General features: G+C 45.1%; 1 protein-coding gene across 1 annotated transcript in view; it reads right to left on the bottom strand.

Moving 5' to 3' along the window:
- Positions 1-20026, bottom strand: part of nmbr (neuromedin B receptor) — a 64770-nt gene that overhangs the window by 23588 nt on the left and 21156 nt on the right. Inside the window, exon 2 of the mRNA XM_059986766.1 lies at positions 14076-14424. Within this exon, the coding sequence (XP_059842749.1) occupies positions 14076-14424 (349 nt within the window). The remainder of the gene's footprint in view (positions 1-14075; positions 14425-20026) is intronic.

Here is a 20026-nt window from a genome sequence, read left to right as displayed (position 1 = left end):
CTTACTTCTCGCATAAACTCCAGCCACTGCTGCTCTGCCATCCTTCCCACTAGTGTCCCTTTCCAGTCAACTTTGGCCAGTTCCTCTCTCATATCACTGTAATTTCCTTTACTCCACTGAAATACCAACACATCAGATTTTGGCTTCTCTTTCTCAAATTTCACAGTGAACTCAATCATGTTGTGACAACTACCTCCTAAGGGTTCCTTCACTTCCATCTCACTAATCACCTCTGGTTCATTACACAATACCCAGTCCAGTACAGCCGATCCCCTAGTGGGCTCAACAACAAACTGTTCTAAAAAGCCATCTCATAGACATTCTACAAATTCTCTCTCTTGAGATCCAGTGCCGACCTGATTTTCCCAATCCACTCGCATGTTAAAATCCCCCACGATTATCATAACACTGCCCTTCTGGCAAGCCTTTTCTATTTCCTGGTGTAATTTGTAGTCTACATCACTGCAGCTGTTTGGAGGCCTGTAGATAACTGCCATCAGGGTCCTTTTACCCCCACGATTTCTTAGCTCAACCCATAAAGATTCTGTACTTTCCGATCCTATGTCAACTCTTTCTAACAATTTAATGTCATTTCTTACCATTAAAGCCAAGCCACCCCCTCTACCTACCTGCCTATCCTTCCGATACACTGTGTATCCTTGGACGTTCAGCTCCCAGAGACATGCATCCTTTAGCCACGTCTCAGTGATGGCCACAATATCATACCTGCCAATCTGTAGCTGTTCAACAAGATCATCCACCTTATTCCTTAGGCTGCGTGCATTTAAGTATAACACCTTAAGTCCAGTATTTGTTACGGTTTGTATTGATTGCACTTTAACTTTATTGCACTGCAACTCATCCCATTGGCTGCAAATTTGCTCCATCACCTGCCTGTCCTTCCTGATATCATTACTGTTCACTACCTTAGAACTATTTCTGTTTTCCCTCTCCTCCGCTCCATCATTCTGGTTCCCATCCCCCTGCCAAATTAGTTTAAACCCTCCCTAACAGCTCTATTAAACCTTCCCGCCAGGATATTGGTCCCCCTTGGATTCAAGTTTAACCCATCCTTTTTGTACAGGTCACACCCGCCCCAAAAGAGGTCCCAATGATCCAGAAATTTGAATCCCTGCCCCCTGCTCCAGTCCCTCAGCCGCACATTTATCCTCCACCTCATTCCATTCCTACTCTTACTGTCGCATGGCACAGGCAGTAATCCTGGGATTACTACCTTTGCGGTCCTTCTTCTCAACTGCCTTCCTAACTCCCTATATTCTCCCTTCAGGACCTCTTCCCTTTTCCTACCTATGTCATTGGTACCTATATGTACCACGACCTCTGGCTCCTCACCCTCCCACTTCAGGATATCTTGGACGTGATCAGAAATATCCCGGACCCTGGCACCAGGGAGGCAAACTACCATTCAGGTCTCCTGATTGTGTCCACAGAATCGCCTATCTGACCCCCTAACTATTGAGTCCCCTATTACTACTGCCTTCCTCTTCCTTTCCCTACCCTTCTGAGCTACAGGTTCGGACTCTGTGCCGGAGGCACGGCCACTGTTGCTTCCCCCAGGTAGGCTGTTCCCCCCCCTCCAACAGTACTCAAACAGGAGTACTTATTGTCAAGGGGTACAGCCACTGGGCTAACACTCTAGTACCTGACTCTTCCCCTTCCCCCTCCTAACCATGACCCACCTGTCTGCCTCCCGTGGCCCCGGTGTGACCACCTGCCTGTAACTCCTCTCTATCAACTCCTCACTCTCCCTGACCAGACGAAGGTCATCGAGCTGCAGCTCCAGTTCCCTAATGCGGTCCCTTAGGAGCTGCAGCTTGGCACACCTGGTGCAGATGTGGACATCCAGGAGGCTAGGAGACTCCAGGACCTCTCACATCCGACACCCAGCACAACAAGCTGCCTCACACTCATACTTCCCCTTTCCTCAAATAAGAGGAAAAACTGCAACCTAAACCTACCTTGCCTCGCCCGCTTCAGCCTAAGCCTGTTGAGCAAAAGCCGTTAAGCCGTCACTCTGCTCCTCTGATCCTCCGACTTCCTTCTCCAAGTTAACGACTCCTTGGCTTGCATCTTCAGAAACAACTCTATTTCTACCTTTCATATCTTTATTTTTTTCTTTCAGGGTTATTTTGAAGACCCTGACCTGAAGTTACGTGCAAGCTTCAGTCCTTTGCAGGAATGGGACCCATTCTCAGGGTTCCACAATTAGCTGCTATTTGACATGCCAAGGGTTTGGACTGAGAGTCTCAATTTTGTTCGGAAGCCTATGATCTTGAGGCCTGGAGACAGGCGGATCGCGGGTCGGTGTCATGGCCAGAGACTCGTGTGTCATCGGGGAGGCCGGAAAATCTTTTGCTATGAGCCCGAGGACCCCAGGTCTTTGTGATCTTCGGACACAAAGCTCGAAAAAAGCGACAAAACGGACTTTTAACATCATAAACCAGTGGGTTCTTGTTATGTCTCCCACCCGCTGTGAAAATGGGGGATGCCACCCTCTCCCTTGCCAGGGAGAGAGAGAACTTGTGCAGCGTCAAATTCAGATGAAATGCGAAGCTTTTGGGGTAACTGCAAGGTCTGTATCTTTGCTATCACTTAGCACACGCTCAGGTTCAGTGATTGTACCGATGCTCATTTAATTTTGCTGGTGGGGGGAGGGGATCATTGCTTGCTGCCCACACACGGGAGGGGGAAGCTGGGGGGGGGGTCATTGGAGTTCTCACGTTCTTTGGGGCACTTCTCTGTTTTTGTGGATGTTTTGCAAAGAAAAAGCATTTCAGGATGTATATTGTATACATTTCTCCGACATCAAGCTTGAACTTTGAACCTTTGAACCTTATTGAAGCCAAGCAACTGAACCTTCTTGACCAACCTCCCAAGTAGGACCTTTATAAATGCCTTGCTAAAGTCCATGTAGACAACACCCACTGCCTTGCCTTCATCTACTTTCCTTGTGACTACCTTGAAAAACACTGTAAGATTGGTTAGTCATGACCCACCATGCACAAAGCCATGCTAACTCTCCTTAAATCAGTTCATGCCTATCTATGCAAATTCTTTGCGTATATATCCAGTCCCTCAGAATACGTTCCAGTAACTTTCCATGACTGATGTCAGGCTCACAGTTCCATAATTCCTGGTTTAATTTTAGAGTTTCCTGAACAGTGAAACAACATTAACTGACCTCCAATCCTCAGTTACCTCACCTGTTGCTAAGGGTAATTTAAATATCTCTGCTAGAGCCCCAGCAATTTCTGATTTCGAGCCTGGAGGTCCTGGTGTGGATGTTATGTAGCCTCCTCCCTGATTGGAGTGGGACACACAGTCCATGAACAGGGTGGGTGGAATCCTTCATGATGTTGCTTGCCCTTTTCCAGCACCTTTCTGTATATATGTCCTTGATAGCAGTTAGACTGATGGAGGTGATAAGAGGGGCAGTTTTGACTACCTGTTGTAAAGCCTTCTTGTCTACAGTAGAGCAGTTTCCTTACCAAGCAGTGATTCAGCAGGGTGTTCTCTACCACACATCTGTAGGATGATGTTGTATAAATGTACATAGTCCAGCTCTTTTCAGCTTTCTCAGAAAGGAACTGGTGAGGCTTCTTGATGGTGTAGAATATATTATGGGACCATGAGAGAACCAGGGGAAACAGCCCCAGCCTATCCAGTCTCACCTTACAACTCAAGCCCTCCAGTGTGAAGGGCAGCTTAAATTTTATGTTGCAATGCAGAGTGGAGTGGGCTGTTCCATCCCTTTCAACCATGGCACCCCAGCAACCTCACAGCCCCGAGTATCGCTAACCTAGACACAGAACAATTTACAATGACCAACTAACCTACATGGAATACCTTTGGACTGTGGCAGGAAGCTGGAATACCCAGGGAAAACCCATGGATTCCATGGGAAGGACGTACAGTGACTCCTTACAGAGGACTGCAGAAATGAACTCCAAACTTTGATGCCCCCAGCTGGAGTAGTGTCTGTCTAACCCAGGGGTTGGCAACCTTTACCACTGAAAGAGCCCCTGGTCTAACCGCTATGCTACCGTGACTGCCCGAGGTAGGTACTTGGTTCCACTTTCTACTGAGTTACCCACGCCAGGCAATGCTAAACCTGTGCCAAATGAACTGGTTTGGAATGCAGTACTCAAACCCAGACATCAGCCCTGGCCCACGTCCAGTGTGGTTATATTCTACAAGTAAGGCCCATCCACCACTCAGACAGAATTACAATTTCACTTGTTCATCCTGCTCCATGTCACAGAAAATGCATTAAATATAAACAAGTCTGACAGGTGCTTACACCTTAAAGATAAGGGTGATCTGAGCAACAGTGGAATAACCTGTTCTAGGGTATCAATGCTCTTGACGTGCGGCTAATTTTAATCAGGCTCAATGAACTGTGACAAGTCTCGTTTCCAAGGCAACCTTGTGTATTTTTCCTTATGGTGTTTTTTCCTTTACACTGCGGTCGAGCATTTTGACTTGCTGCATCACCGTCCAGTATGGAAGCACCAACGCAGAAGATCAGAAAGGGTTACAGAGGGTTGTACACTCAGCCAGCCCTATCATGGGCACCAGCCTCTTCACCATCGAGGACATCTTCCAAAGGTGGCTCAAGATGGCGGCATCCATAATGAAGGCCCCAACCTCTGGGACATGCCTTCATCTTATTACTACCATCAAGGAGGAAGTACAGGAGCCTGGAGACACATATTCAACAGCTTAGGAACAACTTGTTCCCCTCGGCCAGCGGATCTCTGAATGGTTCATGAACTTATCAACACCACTTTAATATTTTAATGAACAAACAGTCAATGCCTCGGCTCCAAACATTAACTATTTATTCAGTTCCACAGATGCTGCCTGACCTGCTGAGTTCCTCCAGCACTTTGGGTGTGCTGCTCTGGATTTCCAGCATCTGCAGAATCTCTTATGTTTACCTTACTCTTTGGTTCTCTTTTTAGAGTCATAGAGTCAGAGAGTCACAGGAAAGTACAGTACTGAAACAGGCCTTTCAGTCCATCTTCAGTCCACCTAACACACTGCCTTAGGTGAGGCTCGAACTCGTGACCTTCAGATCACTAGACCAATGCCTTAACCACTTGGCCACGCAATTTTATTTTTATATATATATAAAATGCTTAATGTACATGCAATTTATAGCAATTTAAATCTATTGCACTGTACTGTTGCTGCAAAAGAAAAATTTCACAACATATGTCAGTGATAATAAACCTGATTCTGACTCTGTCTGTGTACTGCTTACAAAGACAAATGTCAGCAAAAAATAATCTCCATTTCTGACTTATCTTTTATTTGATGTTGACCCATTGCTCTAAATTAAGTTGTGCACACCACCTTTCTAAAGTTATTGATTATTACAGTACGGAGACAGGCCACTCTCCCATTGAGACAGTTCTGTTGATCTGGGTATACAAAAAGCCTCCTCTCACCTCTTTCCATTCCCCTCTGTCAACAGTGAGGAAGGTGAATGCAATGTTGGCATTTGTTCCAATATAAAAGCAAGGATGTAATGCTGGGGCTTTATAAGGCATTATTCAGATCTCACTTGTAAACAGTTTTGGGCCCCTTATTTAAGAAACGACTTGCCGATATTGGAAAGGGTGCAGGAGAGGTTCACGAGAATGATTCCAGGAATGAAACAGTTATCATATAAGCAACTATTCAAGGCTCTGGGCCTGTATGTGCTGAGATTTAGAAGAATGAGAGGGGATCTCATTGAAAGCTTTCGCATGTTGAAAGGCCTAGATAGCATGGATGTAAAGAGGATGTTTCCTTTGGTGGGGAGGGGTGCTCTAAGACCAGAGGGCACAGCATCAAAGCAGAGAGACATCCCTTTAGAAGTGCAATCAGGAATTTCTTTAGGCAGAGGGTGTTCAATCTGTGGAATTCATTCAGTCAGGCAGCTGTGGATGTTAAGTAACTAGGTGCATTTAAGGTGGAGGTTGGTGGGTTCCTGATTTAGAAACATAGAAAACCTACAACACAATACAGGTCCTTAGGCCCACAATGCTGTGCTGAATACGTACTTACTTTAGAAATTATCTAGGGTTACCCATAGCCCTATATTTTTCTAAGCTCCATGTACCTATCCAAGAGTCTCTTAAAAGACCCTATTGTATTCACCTCCACTAACGTCGCTGGCAGCCCAATCCAAGCCCTCACTACTGTCTGCGTAAAAATCTTACCCCTGACATCTCCTCTGTACATCTCCCAAGCACCTTAAAACTCTTCCCTCTCCTGGTAGATGTTTCAGCCCTGAGGAAAAAGCCTCTGACTATCCACATAATCAATGCCTCTCATCATCTTGGACACCTCTATCAGGTCACCTCTCATCCTCCGTCGCCCCATGGAGAAAAGGCCGAGTTCACTCAACCTATTCTCATAAGGCATGCTCCCCAATCCAGGCAACATCCTTGTAAATCTCCTCTGCACCCTTTCTATGGTTTCCACATCCTTCCTGTAGTGAGGTGAAAAAACTGAGGACAGTACTCCAAGTGGGGTCTGACCAGGTTCCTATACAGCTGTAACATTATCTCTCGGCTCTTGAACTCAATCCCATGGTTGATGAAGGCCAATACGCCATACACCTTCTTAACCACACAGTCAACCTGCGCAGCAGCTTTGAGCGTCCTATGGACTCAGACCCCAAGATCCCTCTGATCCTCTACACCGCCAAGAGTCTTACCATTAATACTATATTCTGCCATCATATTTGACCAACCAAAATGAACCACTTCACACTTATCTGGGTTGAACTCCATCTGCCACTTCTCAGCCCAGTTTTAAAGTGACAGCCCTCTACACTATTCAAAACACCCCCAAAATTTGTGTCATCAGCAAAGTTACTAACCCCTCCCTGCACTTCCTCATCCAGGTCATTTATAAAATTCACAAAGAGAAGGGGTCCCAGAACAGACCCCTGAAGCACACCACTAGTCACCGGTCTCCATGCAGAATATGACCCGTCTACAACCACTCTTTGCTTTCTGTAAGCAAGCCAGTTCTGGATCCACAAAGCAATGTCCCCTTGGATCCCGTGCCTCCTTACTTTCTCAATAAGCCTTGCATGAGGTACCTAATCAAATGCCTTGCTGAAATCCATATACACTACATCTACTGCTCTACCTTCATCAATATGTTTAGTCACATCCTCAAAAAATTCAGTCAGGCTTGTAAGGCACAAAAGGCTTTTGACAAAGCCATGCTGACTATTCCTAATCATATTATGGCTCTCCAAAGTTCATAAATCCTGCCTCTCAGGATCTTCTCCATCAACTTACCAACCACTGAAGTAAGACTCACTAGTCTATAATTTCTTGGGCTAACCCTACTCCCTATCTTGAATAAGGGAACAACATCCACTACCCTCCAGTCCTCCGGAACCTCTCCATCCTCATTGGTGATGCAAAGGTCATCGCCAGAGGATCAGCAATCTCCTCCCCCACCCATCCTCCCGAGTAGCCTGGGGTACATCTCATCCAGTCCTAGCAACTTAACCAACTTGATGCCTTCCAAAAGCTTCAGCACATCCTCTTTCTTAATATATAAATGCTCAAGCTTTTCAGTCTGCTGTAAGTCAGCCCTACAATCACCAAGGTCCTCTTCCGTAGAGAATACTGAAGCAAAGTTTTCATCAAGTATCTCCGCTATTTCCTCCGGTTACATTCAGATTCAGTTTATTGTAATTTAGAAACAACAAATGCAATGCAGTTAAAAAATGAGAAAACGTTCCTCTAGAATGATATCACAAAAGCATATGACAAAACAGACTACACTAGAAAATCCACATAACATTTGGCAATCCCCAATCCAGAGTCCGGAGAGGCTGCTGCGTATTAATATCACACTACCGTCTTAGCGCGTTCCCCAGAAAGGAGCTCCAAATCCACCAGACAAACAAGACCAAAAACTAAAGCTACAAGACCTGCACAAAACCACATAGATACAACATATAGTTACAACAGTGCAAACAATAGCATAATTGATTAAAAAAAACAGACCATGGGCACAGTAAAAATAATACAAAGATGTTAAAGGACTTTAAGTTCTACATAAGGACTACATACACACTTTTCCACTGTCACTGTTGATTGGTCCTATTCTCTCACATCTTATCCTCTTGCTCTTCACATACTTGTAAAATGTCTTGGGATTTTCCTTAATCTTGCTTGCCAAGGCCTTCTCATTGTCCCTTCTGGCTCTCCTAATTTCATTCTTAAGCTCCTTCCTGGATGCCTTATAATTTTTTAGATCTCTATCATTACCTAGTTTTTTTAACTTTTCATAAGCTTTTCTTCTTGACTAGATTTACAACTGCCTCTGTACACCATAGCTCCTGTACCCTATCATCCTTTCCCTGTCTCATTGGAGCATAGCTATGCAGAACACCATGCAAATATCCCTGAACATTTGCCACATTTCTGCCATACATTTCTGCAAGAATGTCTGCTTCCAAGTTATGCTTCCAAGTTCCTGCCTGATAGCTTCATATTTCCCCTTACTCCAATTAAACGCTTTCCTAACTTGTCTTTTCATATCCCTCTCCAATGCTATGGCAAAGGAGATAGAATTATGAGCACTATCATCAAAATGCTCTCCCACTGAGAGACCTGACACCTGACCAAGTTCATTTCCCAATACCAGATCAAGTACAGCCTCTCCTCTTGTAGGCTTATCTACATATTGCATCAGACATTTTTTTCTGAATACTCCTAACACCAGCCCATCTAAACCCCTTGCTCTCTGGAGATACCAATCAATATCAGGTAATTAAAATCTCCCGTCATAACAACCCTGTTATTATAGCACTCCAATTTTTCAAGGTATGAAAGATTATGGGAGAAAGCAGGAGAATGAGGTTAAGAGGAAAATGGTTCAGCCATGATGAAATGGCAGAGCAGACATGATGGAATGATCCTGCTCCCATGTTTTATGGTCCTATGGTCACTGTCAATGTCTTTGTGTCTTCCTTTTGTTAAGATAGTTTTAACATAAATTCAGAAGAAAGGCCTGGAAATCTACTTCTGTATCTTTCCCCAAAAACCCTATGGACAACTACACTATCCAGAGGGTTGCCATGAGTAATTGGCGGCTCGACGGCACTCAACCACAGCAGCAGAAGTTCACCAATCTCATTGAAACATCTTTCAATGAGAAAATGGGAAATGCAGGAGACTGGGGTTGAGAGTAAAATGAATCAGCCATGATGAAATTGCGGAGCGGACACCATAAGAACATAAGACATAGGAGCAGAATTAGGCCATTCAGCCCATCAATTCTGCTCCGCCATTCCAGCATAGCTGATCCCAGATCCCACTCACCCCATACACCTGCCTTCCCATCACATCCTTTGAAGCCCTGACCGATCAGGAAACTATCAACTTTCATCAACTTTCACCTTAAATATGTGCACAGACTTGGCCTCCACCACAGTCTGTGGCAGAGCATTCCACAGATTCACTACTCTCTGGCTAAAAAAAATTCCTCCTTACCTCTGTTCTAAAGGGTTACCCCTCAATTTTGAGACTGTGCTCTCTAATTCCAGATACCCCCACGATAGGAAATATCCTCTCTACATCCACCCTATCTAGTCCTTTCAACACAATGGGCCAAATGGCCTAATTCTGTTCCTATACCTTGAGTTCTTATGCCTGTCCTAGCATGTGGTGAGCTTTGGCAGAGTGGGCGGATGAGATCGACGGTGAGATCCAATGGCCAAGAAGGTGGTTCTGCAACACTCAGTGCAGAGCGAAGGGGGTGACAAGGAACAGAAGATGTCATGGTCATCCACTGGAACCAAGGAAGACCCCAGTTTGTGGCGACTACTCGTCCTACTGGACACAGACTTCTAACTTTGAAGGAGAGGAACTTCCCCAATGGAATGGCTCTTTCCACTTAAAAACTCTCCAGCACAGGTTGTCCGTTGGATATGACGGACAACCGACATGTACGTATGCATGTACAGTGCCTCCTTTGTTTGCAAATACTGTTTTCTGCTGAATCAGGAATTAGTTTTAGAATAGTTTAATTAAACCATGACAGTAAATTGAACTTGAAATCCAAGTTCCTATAGTTTTACATGTGTTTAGCCAGAGTAAACATGAAGAAGCTACAACTATTCTTGGCTTGGGTAAGGTCCAAGGCACACAGATTGGAAATGATGGCTAGAAGATAGTGGAAAATGGGAGGATCAGAATTAAAATCATGATCAGGTTTAATAGAGAAACAGAGAAAGCCTACAGCACAATACAGGCCGTCAGCCCACAATGCTGTGCCGAACACGTCCTTACCTTCGAAATTACCCAGGGTTACCCATAGCCCTCTATTTTTCTAAGCTCCATGTATCCATCCAGGAGTCTCTTAAAGAACCATATCATTTCCGCTTCCACCTCTGCCACCGGCAGCCCTTTCCACACACTCACAACTCTCTGCAGAGAGAGAGTCAGAGTCTTTTTCCCAGGGCTGAAATGGCTAGCACGAGAGGGTATAGACTTAAAGTGCTTGGAAGTAAGTACAGAGGAGATGTCAGGGGTTTAAAAACTAACCCCTGATATCTCCTCTGTACCTACTTCCAAGCACTTTAAGTCTATCCCCTCTCATGCTAGCCATTTCAGCCCTGGGGAAAAGACTGTGACTATCCACACAATCATCTTGTACATCTCTATAAGATCACCTCTCATCCTCCGTCACTCCAAGGAGAAAAGGCCGAGTTCATTCAACCTGTTTTCATAAGGCATGCTCCTCAATCCAGGCAACATCCTTGTAAATCTCTTCTGCACCCTTTCTATGGTTTCCACATACTTCCTGTAGTGAGGGGCCCAGAACAGAGCACAGTACTCCAAGTGGTGTCTGACAAGCTCTTAAGCTCAATCTCACGATTGATGAAGGCCAATACACCGTACGCCTTCTTAACCACAGAGTCAACCTGCACAGCTGCTTTGAGTGCCCTATGGACTCGGACCCCAAGATTCCTCTGATCCTCCACACTGCCAAGAGTCTTACCATTAATACTATATTCTGCCATCATATTTGACCTACCAAAATGAATCACCTCACACTTTTCTGGGTTGAACTCCATCTGCCACTTTTCAGCCCAGTCTTGCATCCTATCAATGTCCCACTGTAATCTCTAACAGCCCTCCACACTATCCACAACACCCACAACCTTTGTGTCATCAGCAAATTTACTAACCCATCCCTGCACTTCCTCATCTAGGTCATTTATAAAGATCACAAAGAGTAAGGGTCTCAAAACAGGTCACTAAGGCACACCACTGGTGACAGACCTCCATGCAGAATATGACCCATCTACAACCACTCTTTGCTTTCTGTGGGCAAGCCAGTTCTGGATCCACAAAGCAACGTCCCCTTGGATCCCGTGCCTCCTTATTTTCTCAATAAGCCTTGCATGGGGTACCTTATCAAATGCCTTGCTAAATCCATATACACTACATCTATGGCTCTACCTTCATCAATATGTTTAGTCACATCCTCAAAAAATTCAATTAGGCTCGTAAGACACAACAGGCTTTTGACAAAGCCATGCTAACTATACCTAGTCATATTATGCCTCTCCAAATGTTCATAAATCCTGCCTCACAGGATCTTCTTCATCAACTTACTAACCACTGAAGTAAGACTCACTGGTCTATAATTCCCTGAGCTATCTGCCCTGCCCTTTTTTGAATAAGGGAACAACATCCACAACCATCCAATCCTCCAGAACTTCTCCTGTCCTCATTGATAATGCAAAGATCATTGCCAGAGCCCCAGCAATCTCCTCCCTTGCTTCCCACTGCAGCCTGGAGCTACATTTTGTCTGGTCCTGGTGACTTATCCAACTTGATGCTTTCCAAAAGCTCCAGCACATCTTTTTCCTTAATATCTACATGCTCAAGCTTTTCAGTTCTTTGCAAGTCATCACTACAATCACCAAGATCCTTTTCCATAGTGAATAATGAAGCAAAATATTCATTAAGTACCTCTGCTTTCTCCCCCAGTTCCATACACTCTTTTCCACTGTCACACTTGATTGGTCCTACTCTCTCACGTCTTACCCTTTTGCTCTTCACATACTTGTAGAATGCCTTGGTTTTGCTGAATCCTGTCCATCAAGGCCTTCTCATGGCCCCTTCTGGCTTTCCTAATTTCATTCTTAAGCTGCTTCATGCTAGCTTTCTAATCTTTTAGATCTCTATCATTACCTAGTTTTTTAAACCTTTCGTAAGCTTTTCTTTTCTTCTTGATTAGAGTTACACCACCACAGCCTATGTACACCACAGTTCCTGGACCCTACCATCCATTTCATGTCTCATTTCAATGTACCAATGCAGAACCTGTGCAAATATCCCCTGAACATTTGCTACATTTCTTCTGTACATTTCCCTGAGAAATTCTGTTTCCAAGTTCCTGCCTGATAGCTTCATATTTCCCCTTACTCCAATAAAACACTTTCCTAACTTGTCTGTTCCTATCCCTCTCCAATGCTATGGCAAAGGAGATAGAATTGTGATCACTATCTCCAAAATGCTCTCCCACTGAGAGACCTGACACCTGACCAGGTTCATTTCCCAATACCAGATCAAGTACAGCCTCTCCTCTTGTAGGCTTATCTACAAACCTTCCTGAGCACACCTAACAAACTCCACAAACTTCACTCTAGGGAGATTCCAATCAATATTTAGGAAATTAAAATCTCCCACCACAACAACCGTGTTATTATTACTCCTTTCCAGAATTTGTCTCCCTATCTGCTTCTTGATGTCCCTGCTACTATTGGGTGGTCTATAAGAAACGACCAGTGAGAGTTATTGACCCTTTCCTGTTTCTAACTTCCACCCACAGAGACTCCGTAGACAATCCCTCCATGACTTCCTCCTCTTCTGCAGCCGTGACACTATCTCTGATCAACAGTGCCACGCCCCAACTCTTTTGCCTCCCTCCCCATCCTTTCTGAAACATCTAAAGCCTGGCACTTGAAGTAGCCATTCCTGCCCCTGCACCATCCACGTCTCTGTGATGGCCACAACATCATAGCTCCAAGTGTTGATCCATGCTCTAAGCTCATCCACTTTATTCATAGTATTCCTCGCATTAAAATAGACACATCTCAAACCATCAGTCTGAGCGCATCCCTTCTCTATCACCTATCTCTCCTCCCTCTCGCACTGTCTCCTAGCTTTCCTCCATAACTTCAGTTCGGTTCCCACCCCCCAGCAATTCTAGTTTAAACTCTCCCCAATAGCCTTTGCAAACCTCCTCACCAGGATATTGGTCCCCCTGGGATTCAAGTGCAACCTGTCCTTTTTGTACAGGTCCCACCTGCCCCAAAAGAGGTCCCAATGATCCAGAAATCTGAATCCCTGCCCCCTGCTCCAATCCCTCAGCCATGCATTTATCCTCCACCTCACTCTATTCCTATACTCAGTGTCACGTGGCACAGGCAGTCATCCTGAGATTACTACCTTTCCAGTCCTGCTTCTCAACTTCCTTCCAAACTCCCTGTAGTCTGCTTTCAGAACCTCCTCTCTTTTCCTACCTATGTTATTTGTACCAATAAGTACCACGACATCTGGCTGTTCTCCTTCCGCCTCAGGATATCATGGACACGATTGGTAACATCCCGGACTCTGGCACCTGGGAGGCAAACTACTATCTGTGTTTATTTCCTGTGTTCACGGATATAAGTCATAGAATTGTTCTGTGATTGGGTTTGTGGCTGTATTTGCGGACGATATGAAGATAGTTAAAGTGGAAAGTAGTGCTGAGGAAAAACAGAAAAATAGAGGGCCATGCAGTAGGGTAACTCTAGGCATTTTCATGGTCGGCAAAACTTTGAGGGCCAATGGGCCTGTATTATGCTGTAGATTTCTATGTTTCTATGTTCTATGATGCATAAGTCCCTTTGCACCAAGTACCAGACTATTATGCAGCCAGTCAGGATGCTTTCAACAGTACATCTGTACAGGTTTGCTTGTGTTCAGTGACAAGCTGAACCTCTTCAACCTGCTAGGGAAATAACAACCACTTACCTGTCGCTTGGCGTGTTCGCTGCTCTCCCCGGGCATGTTGTGCGCGCTCTTGATGAGGGTCTGGGCGATATGGAAGTAGTAGATGCTGATAATACTGAGGGGAATGAGGTAGTAGACAAGGAATATGAGCACGGAGTGGATTTTTGGGTGCAGCGTGTTGGAGAGCGGGTAAGGCACGCAGGCGCTGAAGGTCTTGTTGGTGCTAAAGTGGTGTTGCACCACCTGTGCATACACTGCCTCCGGGATGGCAAGGGCCACGGAGATCATCCATATGGTGCCTGCCTTCAGACAGGTGTGGAGGACAGCGCTGGACTCCTGGATGTCCATAGGGTTCACAATCGCTTTGTACCTGGAGCAGAAAGAGCGGAATGCAAGTTGAACTCATCAACGTCCCAGATAAAAACCTCCTCAGCTGGTTCCTCCATCAATGAGTTCACAGCGGAGTCAACCAAAATATCTACCAAAATGTCCATCTAGGCTAGTCCAATTTTCCTCTATTTTGGCCATATCCTGGTAAAGATTATCTTTTGAAGATGAAACACAAGAGATTCTGCAGATGCTGGAAATCTGGAATGACACACACAAAATGACAGAGGAACTCACCAGGTCAGGCAGCATCTATAGAGGGGAATAAAAAGTCAACATTTTGGGATATGACCTTAATTGGGACTGGAAAGGAAAGGGGAAGAAGCCTAAATGAGAAGGTGAGGGGAAGGAAAGGAGTACAAGCTGGCAGGTGATAGGTGAGGCCAGGTGGGAGGGGAGGGATGAAGTAAGAAGCTGGGATGCGATAGGTGGAAGAGATTAAGGGCTAAAGAAGAAAGAATCTGATAGGAGAAGACAGTGGACTTTGGTTTCTACCCCCTTCCTTTCCAGTCCTGATGAAGGGTTTTGGCAAGTAGCATTGACTGTTATTCCTCTCCATAGATGCTGCCTGACCTGTTTGTTACTCCAGCATTTTGTTTGTGTTGCTTCTAAAGATTAGCTTTATTTCTCACATGTACATTGAAACATTGAAATATCCAGTGAAAAGAGTCATTTATTCTTACAACCAACTCAGACCCAGAAATTGCTGGGGGCAACCCACAAGTGCCACCATGCCTCCAACACCAACATAACATGCCCTCAACTTCCTATCCCTAATCCATTGGAATGTGGGACCACCTAGCGGAAACCCACGCAGCCACTGGGAGAACATACAATCTCCTTACATACAGCAGCAAGAATTGAGCCCCAAATGGTGACTGCTGGCACTGAAAGCATTACGCTAACTGCTGTGCTTCTGTGCTGCCCTAACCCTTGAGGCATGAGGTTTCAGAGGTTAGAATTTGGAAAGACACTGAAAAAGAAAAAGGATCTCGATAGATCAGGCAGCATTTGAGGAGGGAAATGGATGGTCAACCCCAAATGTCAACAGTCCACTTGGTGCGCTGCCTGATACACCAAGACCTCAAGCTTTTTGTGTATTGCTCCTTCTAAACCCTTCCTATCCGTGTGCCTGTCCAAATAGAGTCAGGAGCACATTTGAAGTCTATCAAATATTAAAAAGCCTTCACAACTACCCTGGCAGGCTATTCCTTAGCCAGAGGGTGTGGAATTCATTGCCATGGATGGCTGTGGAGGTCAAGTCATTGGGTATATTTAAAATGGAGGGTGGTTGGTCAGGGTGTCAAAGGTTATGCAGAAAAGGCAGGAGAATGGAGTTGAGAGGGATAATAAATCAGCCACGATGGAATGGCGGAGTAGACTTAATGGGCTGAATGACCTAATTCTGCTACTATGTTTATTGATTTTATGGTCTAGGTTTACCACACTACGGCTGAAGAATTCCTCCTCAATTTTAAAAAGATGCCCTTTTATTCTAAGAATGACCCTTCAGATCTTAGAATCTCCTAATGGAAACTCCTCTCCACATCCACTCTTGCCAGGCCTTTCAGTATTTGTAAAGTTTCAGTAAGATCTCCCCCTCATTTTCCTGTACTGCAGAGACATGACACACTCCTCATACTGCACGTTATTCCTTTCATTTCGAGGATCATTCCACCATCATAACACTACCACACTATCATTCAATCATTCAGTGTCAAAAATTTCTAACGATATTTCAAATGCTGCTGGACCAAAATCTCATCAATTATCAGCAGCACATCCTTGCTTTTAGAAAGGACATTGAAACAAGTACATTCAAACGTCGAGCATACAGTGAAATACGTCATTTTCGCCTCAACAACCAGCACAGTCTGAGGACTGTGCTGATCATGCAAGTGTTGCCATGCTTCTGGCACCAGCATAGCATGCCCACAACTCATTAATCCTAACTGGATGGCTTTGGAATGTGAGAGAAAGCCGAACCACCCGGAAGAAACCCACTTGAACACAGCCAGACTCCTTGCGGACAGCGGTGGAATTAAACCCAGATCACTGGCGCTGTGATAGTGTTGTGTTAACTGCTACACCATATTCCTACTGTCACTCCTTTTGAACAGTCTCCCAACCTAACCTGTTTCTTTGCAGAGCCAAATGGGAATAAGTCCAGGGAGGTGAAGTCTCTCCACTTTAATTTCTTACAGAAAGCAAATGTGTTGCAGTTATTAATGCCAAATGAGTGATAGAGTTGAAGTAATTAAGCTAATCTCCAGACCATGTGCCAATACATGATCATTTTAGTCATTTACATATTAATTTGTCTTTGGCAGTGAGTCAAATCAGTCAGTCGAGTAGCAGATGTAATCAGGTGAGTGAAGCGATGGCACACGACAGATTGTTTTCAGCCAAGAACTTGAGTATTGGCACTGACATTGGAATTGGTTTATTATTGTCTCATGTATGGAAGTACATTGATATGCTTGTCTTGCAGACTGTTCATACAGATCAAATCATTCCACGGTGCATTGAGGTAGAGCAAGGTAAAACAATAATAATGCAGAGTACAATCATAGGACACAGGAGCAGATTTAGGCCATCCGGCCCATTGGGCCCGAACCACCACTCCACCATGGCTGATTTATTATCCCTTTCAATCCTACTCTCCCCATGACATTTTACACGTTTACTAATCAAGAGCTCATTAGCCTTTGTTTTAAATATACCCAATGGTGGCCTCTACAGCCATCTGCAGCAATGAATTCCATAAATTCACCACCATCTGTTTAAAGAAATTCCTCCTCATCTCTGTTTTAAAGGGAAGTCCTTGTATTCTGAGGCTGTGCCTTCTGGTCCTAGGCTTTCACACTAAAGGAAGCATCCTCACAATGTCCATTCTACGTTGCAACAGGTCCAGAGGACGTGCAGTGGAGGTAACTGCTAAGGTGCAAGCTCATAACTAGCTTGGTCTTGAGGTCAAGAATCAATTTAAACGTACCATGAAACCATTTAACATGTTGCATAAAACTGTAGTGGAATGTAGAACTATTGGATGGACTGTTGAGTGACTGGGCAATGGGTAGCACAATGGCCCAGCTGGTAGAGCCACTGCCTCATCCAGAGACCCAGGTTCAGCTCTGACCCTGAGTGCTGTCCAGGTGGGAGTTCACACTTTCTCCCTGTGAGTGGATTTTATAACCCACCCCCCCCACCCCACCTTCCCTCCATTTATTTTGTTTTCCTGCCATGACAGGGCAGAGTGGCACAGTAGTGTAGTGGTTAGCACACTGCTTTACAGTACCTGTGACCCGGGTTCAATTCCCACCGCTGCGTGTGAGGAGTTTGTATGTTCTCTCTGTGACCATGTGCGTTTCCTCAGCGTGTCCGGGGTTTCCACACACAGTCCAAAGTCACACGGGTTGGTCAGTTAATTGGTCATTAATTGTCTCATGATTAGGTTAGGGTGAAACCGGGGGTTACTGGACTGAGGTCCTATTTCACTCTGTATGTCAATAAATTTTTGAAAAATAAATAAATAATCGATATGTGGGTAGGTAGGGGGCTGACAGAACCTCTTTGTGAAAGAACTGGGCCTGAAGTGAGGGCTTCTCATTGTACAGAGGGGTTTTGGAATCAGATTCAGGTTCATTTATCACCTGTACATCGAAACACACAGCAAATGGGTTGTCTGCGTTAACAGCCAACACGAGCGAAGGATGTGCTGGGCTCAGGCCATAAGTGTTGCCAATACCCACCAGGTTCAGCTTTATTATAAGTAATATAATTTGCTGCTTTGTGTACTGTGTACGCCAATGTGCCACTTCCTGGGCTCACTACTCCCTCCACGCGCACCACATGCACTCCCCTCTCCCTACCGCCTCGCCTCACTGGGCTCTTCCTGTAGAGGCATTTCCTCTTGGGTCCAATTCTCCTGCAGGCACTTCTGTCGCTGGAGAAGTTGGCCCATGGATAGGTGGAGGTTCCTGGGACCCTTCCCCTTGTCTATGAGCTGTCCAGATGACCTTTTAAAACAGAAGTTCAGGGTTCTCTGAAAATGGAATCACAAGTAGACAGGGTGGCAAAGATGTCCAGGCACACTGGCCTTCATCAGTCAGGCCACTGGGTATAGGAGATAGGAGGTTAAATTCCAGTTGCATAAGACATTGGTGAGGCTACATAGTCCCCTACATTGGTAGAGGACTATAGCACAGAAACAGGCTCTTCAAGTCCGTGCTGAACTGTTATTTTGTCCAGTCCATCAAATCGTACCTGGACTATAGCCCTCCACGTCATTCCTATCCATGTATCCAAACTTGTCTTAAATGTCGAAACCTAACCCATATTAGTGATCAGTTTTCCTGCTACCCGGTACGTCTTTGGCCTGTGGGAGGAAACCGGAGACGCAAGTGGTCACAGGGAGAATGCACAAACTGCTTACAGACAATGGCACAACTGAACCTGGGTCACTGGCGCTGCAATAGTGTTATGTTAACCACCAGGCTACTGTTGTGTTCTTGTTACAAAAAAGTTGCTACTCATCTAGATGAGCACAAAGGACAATTAAGAGGTGCTGCCAGGACTCAAGGGCCTCAGTTATGGAGAAAGAACAAGTAGGATGGAACTTTATTCACTGGAGTGTAGGACATGGCGGTGTGGCCACATAGAGGTGTGTGAATTCATAAGGGATAGGGACTCTGTACTATCTTTCCCAAGGCTGGGGAATGAAGAGCTAGAGGGCATACTGTAGGTTTAAGGCAAAAAGGAAAAGATTTTATAGGATTCAGAAGGTAATCTTTTCTCATCCAGAGAGTGGTCAGTTTATATATTGAGCTGGCAGAGGAAGTACTTGAGCAAGTATATTAACAACATTTAAATGTTGTTCGTGGCTTGGACTCTGAAGTTCATGAAATGATGTGTTGATATTTGGACAGGTATATGGCTAGGAAAGGTTAAGAGGGATGCATGCCAAATACGGACTTATAGGATAAGCCTAGATGAGAATCTTGGTTGACATGGACCTGATGAACCAAAAAGTCAGTTTCTATGACTCTTCTCTGAGGATCGTCACCTTGTTGCGGTGGAAAGGCTTGTGATTTCTGGAGCTCCCAAGAGTGATGCCGTCTGGACTTTTGCTCCTGGTAGGGTCACCCATGGCGGTAAGAACAAGGGAGTGGTTCCAGACAAGCAGTGATCTCAGCAATGGAGCTGGCGGAAGATGGTGACATGTCCCAATGACAGTGAAGGTGGAGAAAGGTTGTAGGCAGAGGACAGTCCCCAGCCATCTAGCATTTAATGCCACTGGACCCTGATTCTGATCTGACAAAGACCATGTGGTGGCTGCCCATGCATCAGCCTCCTCACATTAAAGAAAGTCACGCATTCTCCAGTAAGGGGATCCAGACTAGCATTTCATATTAAGTCCTGTGGAGATCAGCAAGTGATGCAAGGGGGAGGATTACGAGGTCTGGAAGTCCCTGGTCACAAGCTGGTGCATTGGTCAGTGAGTGTTTGATTCAGTCGCTGGGCTCTAGGACTGAGGCAGAAAGAACATTTCAGCAACTGCACCCAGGACTAAGCAGCCTCATTTA

The sequence above is a fragment of the Hypanus sabinus genome, chromosome 12 (genome assembly GCF_030144855.1).
Source record: "Hypanus sabinus isolate sHypSab1 chromosome 12, sHypSab1.hap1, whole genome shotgun sequence".
Lineage (NCBI taxonomy): Eukaryota > Metazoa > Chordata > Chondrichthyes > Myliobatiformes > Dasyatidae > Hypanus > Hypanus sabinus.
Note: the sequence above shows the minus strand (reverse complement) of the source record. Positions and strands in the feature narration are given on the sequence as shown.